This window comes from Eurypyga helias, unplaced genomic scaffold, assembly GCF_000690775.1.
Source record: "Eurypyga helias isolate BGI_N326 unplaced genomic scaffold, ASM69077v1 scaffold12379, whole genome shotgun sequence".
In the NCBI taxonomy this organism is placed as follows: Eukaryota; Metazoa; Chordata; class Aves; order Eurypygiformes; family Eurypygidae; genus Eurypyga; species Eurypyga helias.
In genome coordinates this window covers 1-13,224 of record NW_010270243.1, presented here as the reverse complement: position 1 = coordinate 13,224, position 13,224 = coordinate 1, and the positions used below count along the sequence as shown (strand labels likewise).

Sequence of the window (13,224 nt, the reverse complement as noted above, 5' to 3'; positions counted from 1 at the left end):
CCCACGTGCCAGTACCTGCCAGCCCCACCACTGCCCATATCCTCCAGCCCACGCTTCCCCCTGCACTGCCAGAACCCTAGGGGGCTCCTGAGGACCCACAGACCCCACCGGGCACCTCCTGGCACCGGGGACACCGGGTCACTCCTCCACACATCCCACCAGGGATGACCACCCCGAGGGTCTCCCAGCTTGGCCAGCTATTATCAGTTACTACACATTTAAGCCGGTGTTTCCATAACACTGGATGTTTAGGGCAATGCTACAGGGTGTTTATTGTAAAACAAGAGATACTAATTCCGCTTTCTTCCCTTCAGTAACCCTCCTCAGTAGCGACCCTGCCAGCAGCCCCTAGCCCAGCAGCGATGCTCGTGTGCCCGTGAGGCTTTACGTGCAGGCTCTGCGGCCAGCGGGCCGCCGGCATCTCCTCTGCCCTTTCATGCAGGTCCTCAAGTGTTGCTTTCCACCAGCTGGTTTGTCCCTGCCCCGAGGTAGCCGTGCTGCCGCGAGGAATTTAACAAAGCCACAGTCAATTAAAGTCCATAGACTGTGAGATCCTGGAGATGATTAATGCAGGATTGCCCACTAATTTGCTAGAAACTGCTAATGAGGAGGAAAGGAATAAAAAAAAAAAAGCAGCAAAATGAAAGGGCTATATTTTTCAAATGGCTCACAACAAGGCATGCCTCAGACAAGCAAAAACTGTGCAAACCTGAAGATTTAGGTCCATCCACACAAATTGCCACGGGCCAGACCAACGCGGTACTTGCCCACGCAACCGCAGAGCGCAGACAGTGCCTGCCTGCACGGCCCTCGGCAGCAGACAGCTCTGCTGTGCACGGGCTTGACAGACTTGGGGCTTGTTTAAGAAACGGGTGTGCCGACTGTCACCTGCAAACAGCACATGAGCCCCAGAAGATCAGAGCCACGTGCCCCAAAAAGCGCACACCGGCTGCTTGTTGAACCCATCCAGCAACGGCACGAACCCAAAGCCATCCATCCTCCAGAGAGCTCGTTCCACCCTGCCCCCAGACCCAACTCACTTGGGCAAACAAACAAACAAACGGAAAAACCCCAACAAGGTGAAACTTTGCAAAGAGCTTACGCAGACTCAAATATTTTGGGGATTTTTGTGTGGATGTGTGTGACAGCACATTTTCAAACACGACCACTTTTTAAAGCCTCCCACAGGCTTTTCACAAGACACAGGCTTGTACGTGCCTAATCTGCTCTCTAAAGCTGAGCTCAGCTGCTCAGGGAGAGGATATCTTCCCACCCATCCATCTGATCTCCAGGGTCAGGAACCCCAGCAGAGTCACCTCTGGAGTCATCCTTCGGAGAGGAGGATGGATGGTGGAGAGCAGCACCTCGACCTTCGGTTGATTAAGTGCAAGACCAGAGGCCAGAGCAGTCCTGGCGTACCGCAACCAGAGGGACCTCACAGCCCTTCGGTCTGTAAACGCACCATACCCAACATCACCCTGTGACTAACAGGAATGACGTGAGGCAGCAGAAATTCACTGAATCACTTCTGGTTTAGCTCTGATCTAAACTGAGGCCAGCACAGCTGAATCTAAACTAGAGCTTACACCCCAGTTCAGACCAAGAGCTCTTGACGTTGCACATGCGCAGCAGCCACCACCTCTTCCGAGGAGCTGGGCCCAGTCCCAACCCAGAGGTTCCTCACGCTTGGTCACGGGGGAGTTTGTTTCATTTTACATAGCACAGAGCTGCCATACTGCTCGCTTGGCCCTCCAAGTCTGGGAAAGGCCCTGCGAAGGTACCCCAGGCATTGGCCCATGCAACCATTGTGGGAGAGGTGAGCGGACCCCGCGCACCCGTCTCGCTCCACCCCTCACAGATCAGCAGCTTGGATGACGGCCTGCATCCCACACAGGCGACGGATGCCCTGGCTGGCTGTTGCTTCTCCCTGCTACCCGCTACTGGCCTTCCTGCGACTCCAAGGCTTGGTAAAGTTGAAAGCATCCCACCAACACAACAAAAACCCAACTGCACCATTCTTACGCTCAGGACTCACTAAGAAACACCCACCAGCAGGAGCAGAGGAGGGACCCTCACTTTTCCTGCACGCAGACATTCAGCCCACACGTGCAAAATGACCAGGAGGGTCCAAGAGCCTCTGAGCAATCCAGCCCGAGCATCACCCTGTCTGAGCAATCCAGCCCGAGCATCACCCTGTCTGAGCAGCTCCACAGTCACCCCGAGGTCCCCTGTCACCACCCAACTGCTCTTTGGAGCTGGCACATGCCATGGAGAGCACGTGGCCACGTGCGGGGCCATCGGAGTGAGCACGAGCTCAAGACTCATCCCCAAGGAACTCCACATGTCGGCTCTGCTTTCGCGTACACAGCTCCTCCATCGCAGCGCCCACAGTGTGCTCCAGAGACAGCAAATCCACAATATCCTGTGCTACTCTCTCGCTCAGCAAGGAAAAATTCCAGCTCTTCAATGCTACTTTGAATAAAAAGCACCATTAGCCAAGGAGAAAATAAGTATTCCTGTACTCCATTCCCAGAAACACATCCCAGCCCAATACCCGCGCAAATGCACATCACACCCCGCAGTTAACTGCACTAGAAAAACCACACTCAGCAACTCCAGAATCTGCTTCTATGTAAAAGGGAAGGTTCTTTTGGTCTGTGGGGTTTTAATAATTTAGCTAGAAGCTTCCATCATGATAACGCAGTTTGGACTTCTGAATTAGGTGGGCAGATGGCAACTCATCGATCCACACAAAACACACAACCCAAGGTCACTGTGATGACTTGCAGCTACAAACCAAACCAGTGCAGTACGATGAAGTTCTCTACTGGCTTTGTTTAGCATCTACAGAAGGTCTTAAAATATTCCCCTCCCCTTTCATTATTTCTCAAGAAGATCCTTCAGGGGAAAAAAAAGCTCCCAGAGTTCTTTTTCTAAAAATCATCAAACTCTAATCTGAATTTCTACAGAATGAGTCACATCTCTGTTTTAAGATGCCTTTCCCTTCCTCCCTGCAGTTTTCCTCCCTCCCCCATGATGGTCCCTGCCAGCCAGAAGAGAACTTCATCTACAACACACACACCGTGATTATTAAACGTCAGCCAAGTGATCAGCCACCGGCACCACACACCAAAGCCATCCCATGAACGAGATGCTTACAGCATCACAGTCCATCGCGGGCAAAGGCCACAAAATGCAACAAGCATGGTCAAACCTATCCTAGAGCCGGCAGTGGCCACAGCAGGGACTCGGGAGGGCCATCGGGGTGCAGGGGGCAGCCGGGACTGCCACGCTAGCCCGCATTCCTAACTGCGTGGCACAATGCCGTGCTGCCCCAGCAGCCAAAACTGAAAGACACAGAACAAAAGAGATGGTTACAGAGCCGCTGGCAGAGGAGACACAGACTCGGCTTCTGCTTTTGCTGTGCAAAATGCAAAGGACCGACCAACAGCAGTTTGGTGCAGTCCTGGGCAGAGGGGTTGGAACACATCATAGAATCACAGAATGGTTTGGGTTGGAAGGGACCTTAAAGCCCATCTAGTTCCAATCCCCCTGCCACGGGCAGGGACACCTTCCACTAGACCAGGTTGCTCCAAGCCACATCCAGCCTGGCCTTGGACACTTCCAGGGATGGGGCATCCACAGCTTCTCTGGGCAACCTGTTCCAGTGCCTCCCCACCCTCTGCAGGAAGAACTTCTGCCTGATATCTAATCTAAACCTCCCCACTTTCAATTTAAACCTGTTCCCCCTTGTCCTGTCACTACAGGCCCTTGTAAAAAGTCCCCCCCAGCTTCCTGGGAGCCTCAGGTGAGGCTGGCGGCGATGCCCATGGTCCCGGGAGGTGCTGCCAGCTGAAAGACGGGACTTCATAAAACGTGCCGTCACCCGGCTCTCCCCCCGGCAGCGGCTGGGCTGCCGGAGTGAGCTGCAGGGCAGGGGTGGCTGGCAGGGACCCGTCAGAAGGCCGTGTGTCCCACACCCCTTCCCAAACGGCAAGGATGAGGAATGGGGCTAAGGAGGCCCTCTCCCTCATCAGAAGCTCTATCTGGCAGAGCTCATCTCAGAGACACTGCATGTGTTTCATTATTTTAAGTCAGGTTTACACCTAAAATGTGTTTTAGCTGCACCTTCTCAGCATTCCCCTACCCTGCAGGCCTTCCAGCCCACGAGCTGGGAGCAGCTCCTGCAAGCTGCCCGGGTCTGGGAGAGCACTGCAGCCAGAGCTCCCGACCTCCTCCAGCTCTGCCAGTCGTACCGGGAGCTGGCTGTGCTGCTTCTGGAGAGGTGGGAGACAACGGCAACCTGCCATCCAGAGGGACACAACATCACACCAACACTTGGGAAACAGGGAGGGGCACAGGCCTCTCGGCAGCCTCACAGAGATCAGCACACAAACGCCACCGTCACGACCAGCCTTTTATTCCTTGAAGAATAAAAGAAACAGAGCCCTTTGTGTCTGCCAGTGCAGGCACAAATTCTGGCATTTGACCCCAGGAATTTGGCCTCCATTTCCACTGGAGTTGACCCCTTAGCTGCTACAAAGGCACCCACACTGCCACAGCATTCAACGGCAGGCGGTGCCGGCACTCGGTAGGTGGAACGAGCCAAGCATAGTCACTGCCGTCCATGACAGCCGCATGACAACTACCTCTGGCGATGGATCACCTCCAACCACAGCCTGGATGACAGATCTGAAGATGTATCCTGAAGCGGGTGCACAAGCGTAGGAGCCCCAGGCACAAGCCGCTCTGGGAAGCGCACCCCAGCTATGCCAAGAACGGGAGCAGCCTGGGAGCTCTGCACTCGCGTCGGCAGTGCCACAACACCGCCTCGGCAATGCGCAGACACGTCCGGATAGAACTCAGGCCCCAAGAACATCGCTCCTGAAGGACGCTCCCAAGCCAGCAAGCACTCACCTCATGCAGCCGCTGTAGCAAACCCTCAAGGAGCACTGGCAGGCTTGGCAACACTATCACACAGGCCCTAGCCACAATGACGGGCTGTAGAAATGTGAGAAATTCATGTTCTGTTCTCAAATTCAGATGCGATCAAGAGGGGCTACAGGCTGGAGCGTGGCCAGGGCAGTCCCTGGCTGCCAACAAGGAGTCTTGCTTGCTCCGGGAGGAGGTCATGGAGCATCCACCTGCAATTCGGTGCAGATCCAGACAGTTGTTGTGCCCCAACCACTCCACCATCCATTAGCAGGCTGGGCTCCAACCACTGACATGACAAACTTCTGAATCCTGAAATGCCCCTACTAAAGCTGATTTAAACATGCACTGAAATGTCAACGGCTTCTGCCTCCTCAGTTGGCTCAAAGTAAGACAAGGATGAACTCTGCAGCTCCACGGTACAATACTGATCCTCACCGACCAGCGCAAGACACAAACCAGCAAACCAACCAACCCAATTTCTACTCATTTGCCTGTCCATCTCCTACACATCCTCCTCTGGCCCTCTGGGAAGATGTACGCAGCAGCCTGTGCAAACAGGTACACAGCGGGGTTTCCTGCTTCCCTCTTGGGAACGCAGGGGGACAATCACTGAGGACAACCTACCATAGCAGACTGTCCCAGGCTGGAATCAGTACGAGAGAAAACGTGATTGCCTTACAAGATTCAGTAATAACCCCTGCTAGTTGCTGAGCCTACCAAAACTGTCACTTGAGAAATACAAACGCGAACTTAGAGTACCAGAGCAATCCACGATTTCAGTTTGTTTTCATTTTGGCAGGAGAGAGAAAATGTAAGGAACAAAAGGCACCGCAGTAGCTGAGAACCTATCACAGACCATCGATGTCCTCATTTTCCAAGGTTGGCACACCTTGACTCCACGACGCAACAAAACTAATGGCCCATAGCGGAGGAAGGTGGATCCCACAAAAAAACAGTAGAAAGAAACACCATCTAGACCTTTCCCCATAGCTGGTGCAGCGGTGTAGGGGGGAAAAAAAAAAATCCAAGATAAATTAAAAAAAAAAGAGGTTGCAGACCAAAGATGAGAGTACATCTTCTCACAAAGATCTAATCCTTTTTCTCAGTTTAACCAACAGCCCAAGATCAACGTGCTGAGCTCTAGCCAGGCTCCACAATTTACAGCTTTATCCTCTGCATCTTGCTTCCCCCACACCCAAAGGAACAAGAAAAAATAATAATCCCAAACAAAGGCCTGTTGGGCCTGACCAAAAATAAGTTTTGGAGAAGCAGGCTGAAAAACACTCAGGTAGCAGGAGATTAACATCTGCCTGAAACAAGCGCCATCTGGCACCAAGGAAAAAGCCACATGGAAGTTTATCTGCAAGTAGTCAGCTACCCAGAGAAGGAAAAAACCCTCCCCTTTCGAGTTTCCAGCACAACCAAACCAGAAATGAACTGACAGAAGAAACAGAAAAAGCTTCACGCCAGTGCACTACAGGAGCCCAAGTCCTTCTGCATCAGGCTGAGAATCCCAGGAGGACGCTAGATTCATCCTGTCCACACAGGAGGAAAACCAGAGGCTCTGCCACATTAACCCAGGAACCCCAGAAATCTGGTCTTTAACTAAGCTTTCCAGTTTCCATCTGCAATTTGGAGAAAAGCAAAAGCTGCAAAAACACCTCTAAAGTCTTCTCAAGTACCTCACAAGTTTTGGCATAATATATATTAAATTGACTACTTTCAACTCGTTCCATCTTTTGACAGACTATTTCTTTACACATGATCCATTCCACTGACTTTTAATTAAAACCATCCACAGTTTTGATTTATCATGAACTTTTTCTTGCAGAGATGAAGTAGAATCATAGAATGGTTTGGGTGGGAAGGGCCCTTAAAGATCATCTAGTTCCACCCCCCCTGCCATGGGCAGGGACACCTTCCACTAGACCAGCTTGCTCCAAGCCTCATCCAGCCTGGCCTTGGACACTTCCAGGGATGGGGCATCCACAGCTTCTCTGGGCATTTTGAAGGAGAATGTTTTAGCTATGGAAGAACCAATGAAGTACCTATTTTCAAAAAAAAGAGAAAACCTGCACTGACAAAACAAGTAATTTCTAAGCCAAGAACACAATTCCATTTTAAGAGTTTCAGCAATCTCTGCTGCCAGTTGTGATTTCATTGATAAATTGCACCTAAAGCTTCTCTCCCCACACCTTCCCGCAAGCCGGGATCACAGCAGAAGCCGCAAGCTGAGCACGGCTCTCCCAGCCTCCGTTGCTGGGGCCGGAGCAGAGCCGGCAGCAGCTCAGCTATGAGACAGGAGAGCAGAAATGCCCAAAGCCGGGGACAGGGAAACTGCAGGCGACAGTATGATCCTGTTTACAGGATTTAGAGACCAAGAAACAGGAGACTCAGCTTTAACTCTGAGGTCCACGACTGTTCCATCTTTTGTGATCACAGAGTATATTTAGCTCTGGTATGTAGCTTGCTCCCATCTGTGGGGAACAAGCCCTTCATGGAAGTCATATTTAGAATCGACCCAGTGTCCTTGCTACCAAATTATCAGTACAACTGTCTCGTTCCCTCACTGGTGTCCTCAGCTCGGAGGAAGGCTGGTCAGAGCGGCATTTATCACTCCAATTACTGGGCATGTGTTTAATCCTACAGAGCTAGGGACTGGTATGCCAACAGCTGCGCGAAGGAAAGATGAGGTCAAGTACAATCCGGACTGCTCGGACAGTCCAGACGTGTGCATGCACCTGCCACACTGGGACTAAGTGGCACCAGCCACACTGGAGTAGGAGAATTTTGCATCTGCCGCTCCCCAGCTCCTGCAACAAGGGGAAAGGACTTTGGTCTCTGCTGCTCTCGTGCTGGCGAGGATGCAGAGCAAATCCACCGAAGGCCATGGAATCACGCTGAGAAATCGGCACAACTCGAGTTGGGCTATAAGGACAAAGCTAGAGCCAGCTCAGCTCCATCACACGCAGGCCTGCGCCCTGACTGCCCTGGAATGGCTCACGGCATCCTTCACCCACAGCCTGTCCCTGCAGAAGGTCCAGTACTGCCTTGAGCTTGGTACAACATTGACGTAGCCAAGTGTGAGGTCACTACATCAGACCGTGCTCCCCTTCTTTACTTTTCTACAGGCCTATACTGGATGCAAAACACGAGCACATTTGAGCCCAAAGGCAAAACGGATTGTGTACCAAGCCCTTGGGTTGGATACCAGCATTTGGCACCTTGAGGTAGATGTTCAATGAAATTCACAGAGCCATCTGATCTGCTTATAAATACATGTCTGCTCTTGAAAAAGAGAAAAGGAAAAAAAAAAAAAGGACCTCTTTCTGACTGGCAAGCATTTGGTCTGAATAGCAGTAATCATGCCCAAGATCTAGCAGCTGAAGCCATTTGGAAAATGGATTTGAATGTTTCTTAGGAAATCCCCCCCCAAAAGATGCTTTCATGTTACTGGCACAGGATAAACAACAGGTGCCTGGTGCCATCCCCACGGGAACAGCCTGGGGTCCCGCAGCGGGCCAGCTTTGGGCAAGTGGTGCAGTAGGAAGTCAGAGCCCGGGGGGAGGTGGGGGGCCCAGCTGAGAGAGGCCAAGCAGGGCAAGGCCTGCGTGTGCCATTTTATAACCATAACCACAGAAAAGATGAAAGTTTGTTTCCTTTTATTTTTAACCCGATAGAGAAGTTTTAAGGATAAACAGCTGCAAGGGAGGGTAGGCTGACACAAAGAGGGACTTTCTTCACTTCCTAACTGCAGCAGCATCAATGCGTGAAATTTCAGACTCAGAGATTTAACGCTTTCCGATGCTACCCGAGACCAAATGCAGCTCAGAGTCAGGGGGTCACCAAAATTAGCAACTACACAAGGATGGGCTGCAGGGTCTCCGGAGCAGCAACATCCAGCATGCAGATATGGAAAGAGCTGGATGCTGCTGGAGACAGCTATACACTCCCAAGAGCTCAGTCATTAGTCACTGGTAGATCTCCCACACAGATAGCTCCTTCGCTGAGGCACAGCCACAGGAATGCATCTGCTATCCGCTGCTCGCGTCCAGAGCGGCAAGCAGCAGGGAATCCCTGTGCCCTGCACAGACTCAAACCTGCCTCGAGCACCAGAGTCCCTGCGGAGAGGACCTAGAGGGGGGCATCGAGCAGCTCTGCCATGTCACCATGTACTCCGGGCCAAGCACTCTACATGGTTGCTCCTAGCAGCTTCCACAAAGTTTCATGTGTTTCTCAAAATTTCTTAGAAGGGGCACTGCTGCAAGAAGAGTCAGCTCCATTTGGGAAGAGGGGGTCTTGTCCTTCCCTGGTGCCGTAAGCGCAGCTCTGTGCTGGCCGGTAGCTGCAGGGACACACTGCGGCACTGCCATCTGCCTCCAAGCAAAGCGCAGTCTGTGAACTCAAGGATAAGCCCCCGAGGCCTAAGGCTGCTTCCCTAAACGCAGAAGACGGATCTGGGTCTCCTCACACGGACGCATCCTTTGCCTTGCATTACTGTTAAGATCTCCGGTTACGGCAACCCAGAGACCACTTTTCAAAGCAGGATTTACTACCGACTCCATGCTGTCTGCTGTGCCCCTGCCAGGACAAGAGGAGGGAGGAGACATGCTCCTCACGGTTTCTCTTTCTGTTCCGCATAACCCCCAGCAATATTTACAGCTACATTTGGGTGCCTGGGGCTGGGGGGGACAGCCTTCAGTTTATAAATATGCCTTCTGATGTTTGGGTAATTTTCATAGTTTCCACCCGCTTCAGGTTTCACCAAAACCTGCACTCTGTGGCTTGACAGCTGGAACATGACTGGCTGGCTTTCTCAATTACTTAACTGACTAGCAGTTAATAGGTTGTTCATTCATTGCTTCCTTGCCGAGTCCAGCTTGCACACCTAATACCCTGTTTGCCATAACAATCGTCTTTTGGAAACCACATCCCAACCCCTGGGCACAAACACTCCGCAGAGGCGGGAACCGGGCAGCGTCTTACACTGTGGGCAAAGCAGGCAAGACACTGAGCTTCATTTGGGGAAGGTCAGGATCTGCTCCACACGGTGCGGAGCAAATGGACAACAGCAATTTGATGAAGCTTCCAAAGACAGACAGACCCTGATAAACTCTCATCTATCCTCAAATCCCACAGAGAGCCAAGGAAATTGCGGGTTCAAGGGAATGCAAGAGTGGAGCCCAGCAGGCTTTTAATTTTGTTGGTCTACGGGTGAGACAAAGAGGGAACTGGCAGCCGAGTGCTGTTGCTTGACTGAGCACCTGATGCTTTGCTCAGAAGCCAGAGCAGCCCCAGTCACCGTGCTCAGGTAAATGCTTCCCTTTCCGCCAAACCCACATTTTCAGTGACTCTACTGCAACAATCACCAAATGAAACAAAATGCTTGTTTACTGATGCTTGCAAATAATGATATATAATCCCCTTCCTTCAAGCCTCCAGTCTCCTGGATCCTGTCTCTTGGCAACTGATAAATAATTTATCGTGCTGTCTGCTGTAAGTGCTAGCTGCAGCTCTGCTGTTAAATGATGAATCCAATGCCTAGGAACTGGAACAGTAACTGTCTGGATCACAAGGAACACGTAGTCAGTTGATCCCACACTCCTCTGTATGTGACACCAGAAGCAAACTGCTCAGATAGGAAAAACCTACGTTTCCCAGAGCTGCAGCTCCTGGGTAGGAACGGCACCCGCAGGAACAGCGGATTACCTGCGAGAGGAACAGGCGTGCGCTAGCACTCGCCAACACGAGGAGTTTAACGTGCTTCACCACTTTGCACTTCTCTGCTAGCACGTGTGGAAAAGCTCAGAACAGGCTGGTTTCATCATCAACTTCTCTTGTGCAGTCCTGCGCGACCTGGAAAGGCTCCAGTGTTCACATCTCGAAGGTGCTGCCGCTGCCTGCTCTGGGAGCTAAAGCCAGTAACTCCCGGAGAGGGAGAGAGATTAAAAAGCAGCATCTTGTCTATGCAGACTACGGTGGCTCTCGCACCAAAAAAAAAAAAAAAAAAAAATCATCTCTTCGTTTCATGACAGATGTTGTTCGAGTCTTTCCAACGGAGCCGTAACCACTTACGACGACCAGCATGTTTGAACCGTACACAACACACGTACGTTGGGTGTGCACTATTGTGGCAACACAGCCTCTTACATCCATAAACTCACTGGAATGAGATTACCCAGGCAGTTGGCAACTGCATCCAGGAGGGCAGAGGAGGGAAAGTTTCGGTATTGTTGTTAGCAAATTTTTTTTTTTAAAAAAAAAAAAATCAAAACAAAACAAGAAAACCCCACCGAAACAACACCTCCAAAAAATCATGAGCGGAGAGGAGTAAAGGGATGAAGTATTTCTGCTGACAAAAGCCAAAATCCCATCTATTCATATAGTCACACAAAAACCACAACAGAGCAGTGCTCAAAAGCTTTTTTAAAAAAAATGCACCTACTTTCTTAATGCTCTTAGAAAATAATAATAAAAAACCCTATCAATATTCACTTTCTGAAGTGGTGTAAAAAAAAGAACTGCATCAATCATTAAACAGTTAAATGAAGGCAGTATGACAGTCACTATTGTTCTCGTGAAGCACACTTGTCTTTTGCCGAGCAGCTGCCAGATCCTATTAGATGTATAAAAAGAGGACTTTTCTAACCGAGTAGGGATGGTATAAGCTATTGAAAATAGCAGACAAAAGCCCACTTTTGCAGACTATTCAAGCCTTGTATAACATCTGTCCAAAATCAATTTTTGACCTAATGTTACTTTCATTAAGTAACAGACTTTGTTTCCAATGCAATTTGTTTTCTAGGATAAAACTGTATCCTAAGCATTATTACGTGGGAAACTGCACAGAAGAAGCAGAAGATCTTATTTGAGAAACATGAGAACAGAATTTGCTTAATTGTTTTGACACCTTAAGTACTATAATAGAGAAACTATTTTCCATTTATTTAAATTCTTGTGAATTTTTGAAGTTGGCAAAGCAAGAAGCAACGCACTGGGTTTATTATGACTAAGATTTACTGAGGATAAAGGAGGATCTTTGGGAATTACATTAAAGCTGACAAATGCACAAAACTTCTGAAATCTTCACCAGAAATTAAGTACTCCAAACGTTAACAACAGCTGTTGAAACTGCCCACTATTGACAGCTAAGGCTTTTTTCATACATTTTAAATAAGGAGGAAGTTGATTCATGAATTTGATTTCAAACGGACCGTTACGAAACATTCCCACTTACCCAAAGGGTCTCTGAATGAAGGCTGGATGTAGCTGCTGCACACCTATGGTAAAACCTAAAAAATCATTTGGAAAAAAAGAAATATCAATAGAGTGGCATCCATTGTACTACTCAACTTATACTATACATGCAGAATTACACCTCTGACCACACGCACGTGCATTTTATCTGCTATGCATGTGCGCAAACCGAGAGCCCCATTTAGAAGCAAGTGACTTTTAATATGCTACGCGATGTGCGGGAGGACCAGATAGGAATTCAAATCTAAGAACAGCATGAAAGTGCTGTTACTGTACAGACAACGGGATGTAACGCCTTGTTTTACACATGTGGTACTCTGGCCATTAAACCAAAGCGCAGAAGGATGAAATGGATTTTACTGTTCATGTAACGATGAGGATAACAGGAAAACAAGATCAGCCATAGCAGAAGATTGCTTTAACTCAGTTCTACGAACTTAAGCACACGTAACACTAGTGTGAGAGGTACGAGTAAGAAGATACGGATGAGAGGACCACGCAGTGTCCTCAACCAACAATCAGAACTCCGAGGGACAAGCAGATCAGACGAATCCAGCCCGAGTAACTTATTTCCTCATCTTACAAGTTATTCTAATAGGGAGAGACGGGATTTCCTGGATGCCTCACCAGTTTGAATACTCCTGGGTTTTGCTCCCAAATACGCCAGGTTCACGTTTGCTTTCCGGCCATCAATGATGGGGTTCGGGTCTTTGCACGCTCTTTCAGCAGCAGCTCTGTCTGCCATGGTCACCTGGAACCAAGCACAGCCTTGTTGGTGGCAGCAGCACCGTGTGAGCACTCCGGCAACGGGCGCTGAGCCGAGTTTATTTCTCGCTCTGCTCTGAAGCAGCCTCGCTCCGTGCCGCCTCACCCGCGCGGATGGGCTCCGGGACCTGAGCGAAAAGAGAGCTCCCCCCACGCTGGGCTCCCGCCAGTTCTTTTTCCGTGGCTTTCCCACCTCCCCCCTCGTGCTTTTTTAAGCAGCTGGCGGCGCCAACCCCCGAACTCCCCGAGGCAGAGGGAGCTGGGGGG

The 13,224-nt window shown here is 50.2% G+C and overlaps 1 protein-coding gene across 1 annotated transcript in view; it reads right to left on the bottom strand.

Annotated features, from left to right (window-relative positions):
* LOC104514645 (RNA-binding protein 38-like) overlaps positions 1 to 12,943 on the bottom strand; it is a gene marked incomplete at its 5' end in the record, with an annotated part of 13,582 nt that extends 639 nt beyond the window's left edge. The window contains 2 exon segments of the mRNA XM_010158384.1: positions 12,173 to 12,227; positions 12,820 to 12,943. Coding sequence (XP_010156686.1) covers positions 12,173 to 12,227; positions 12,820 to 12,943 — 179 coding nt within the window.
* Positions 12,944 to 13,224: the final 281 nt, after the last annotated feature.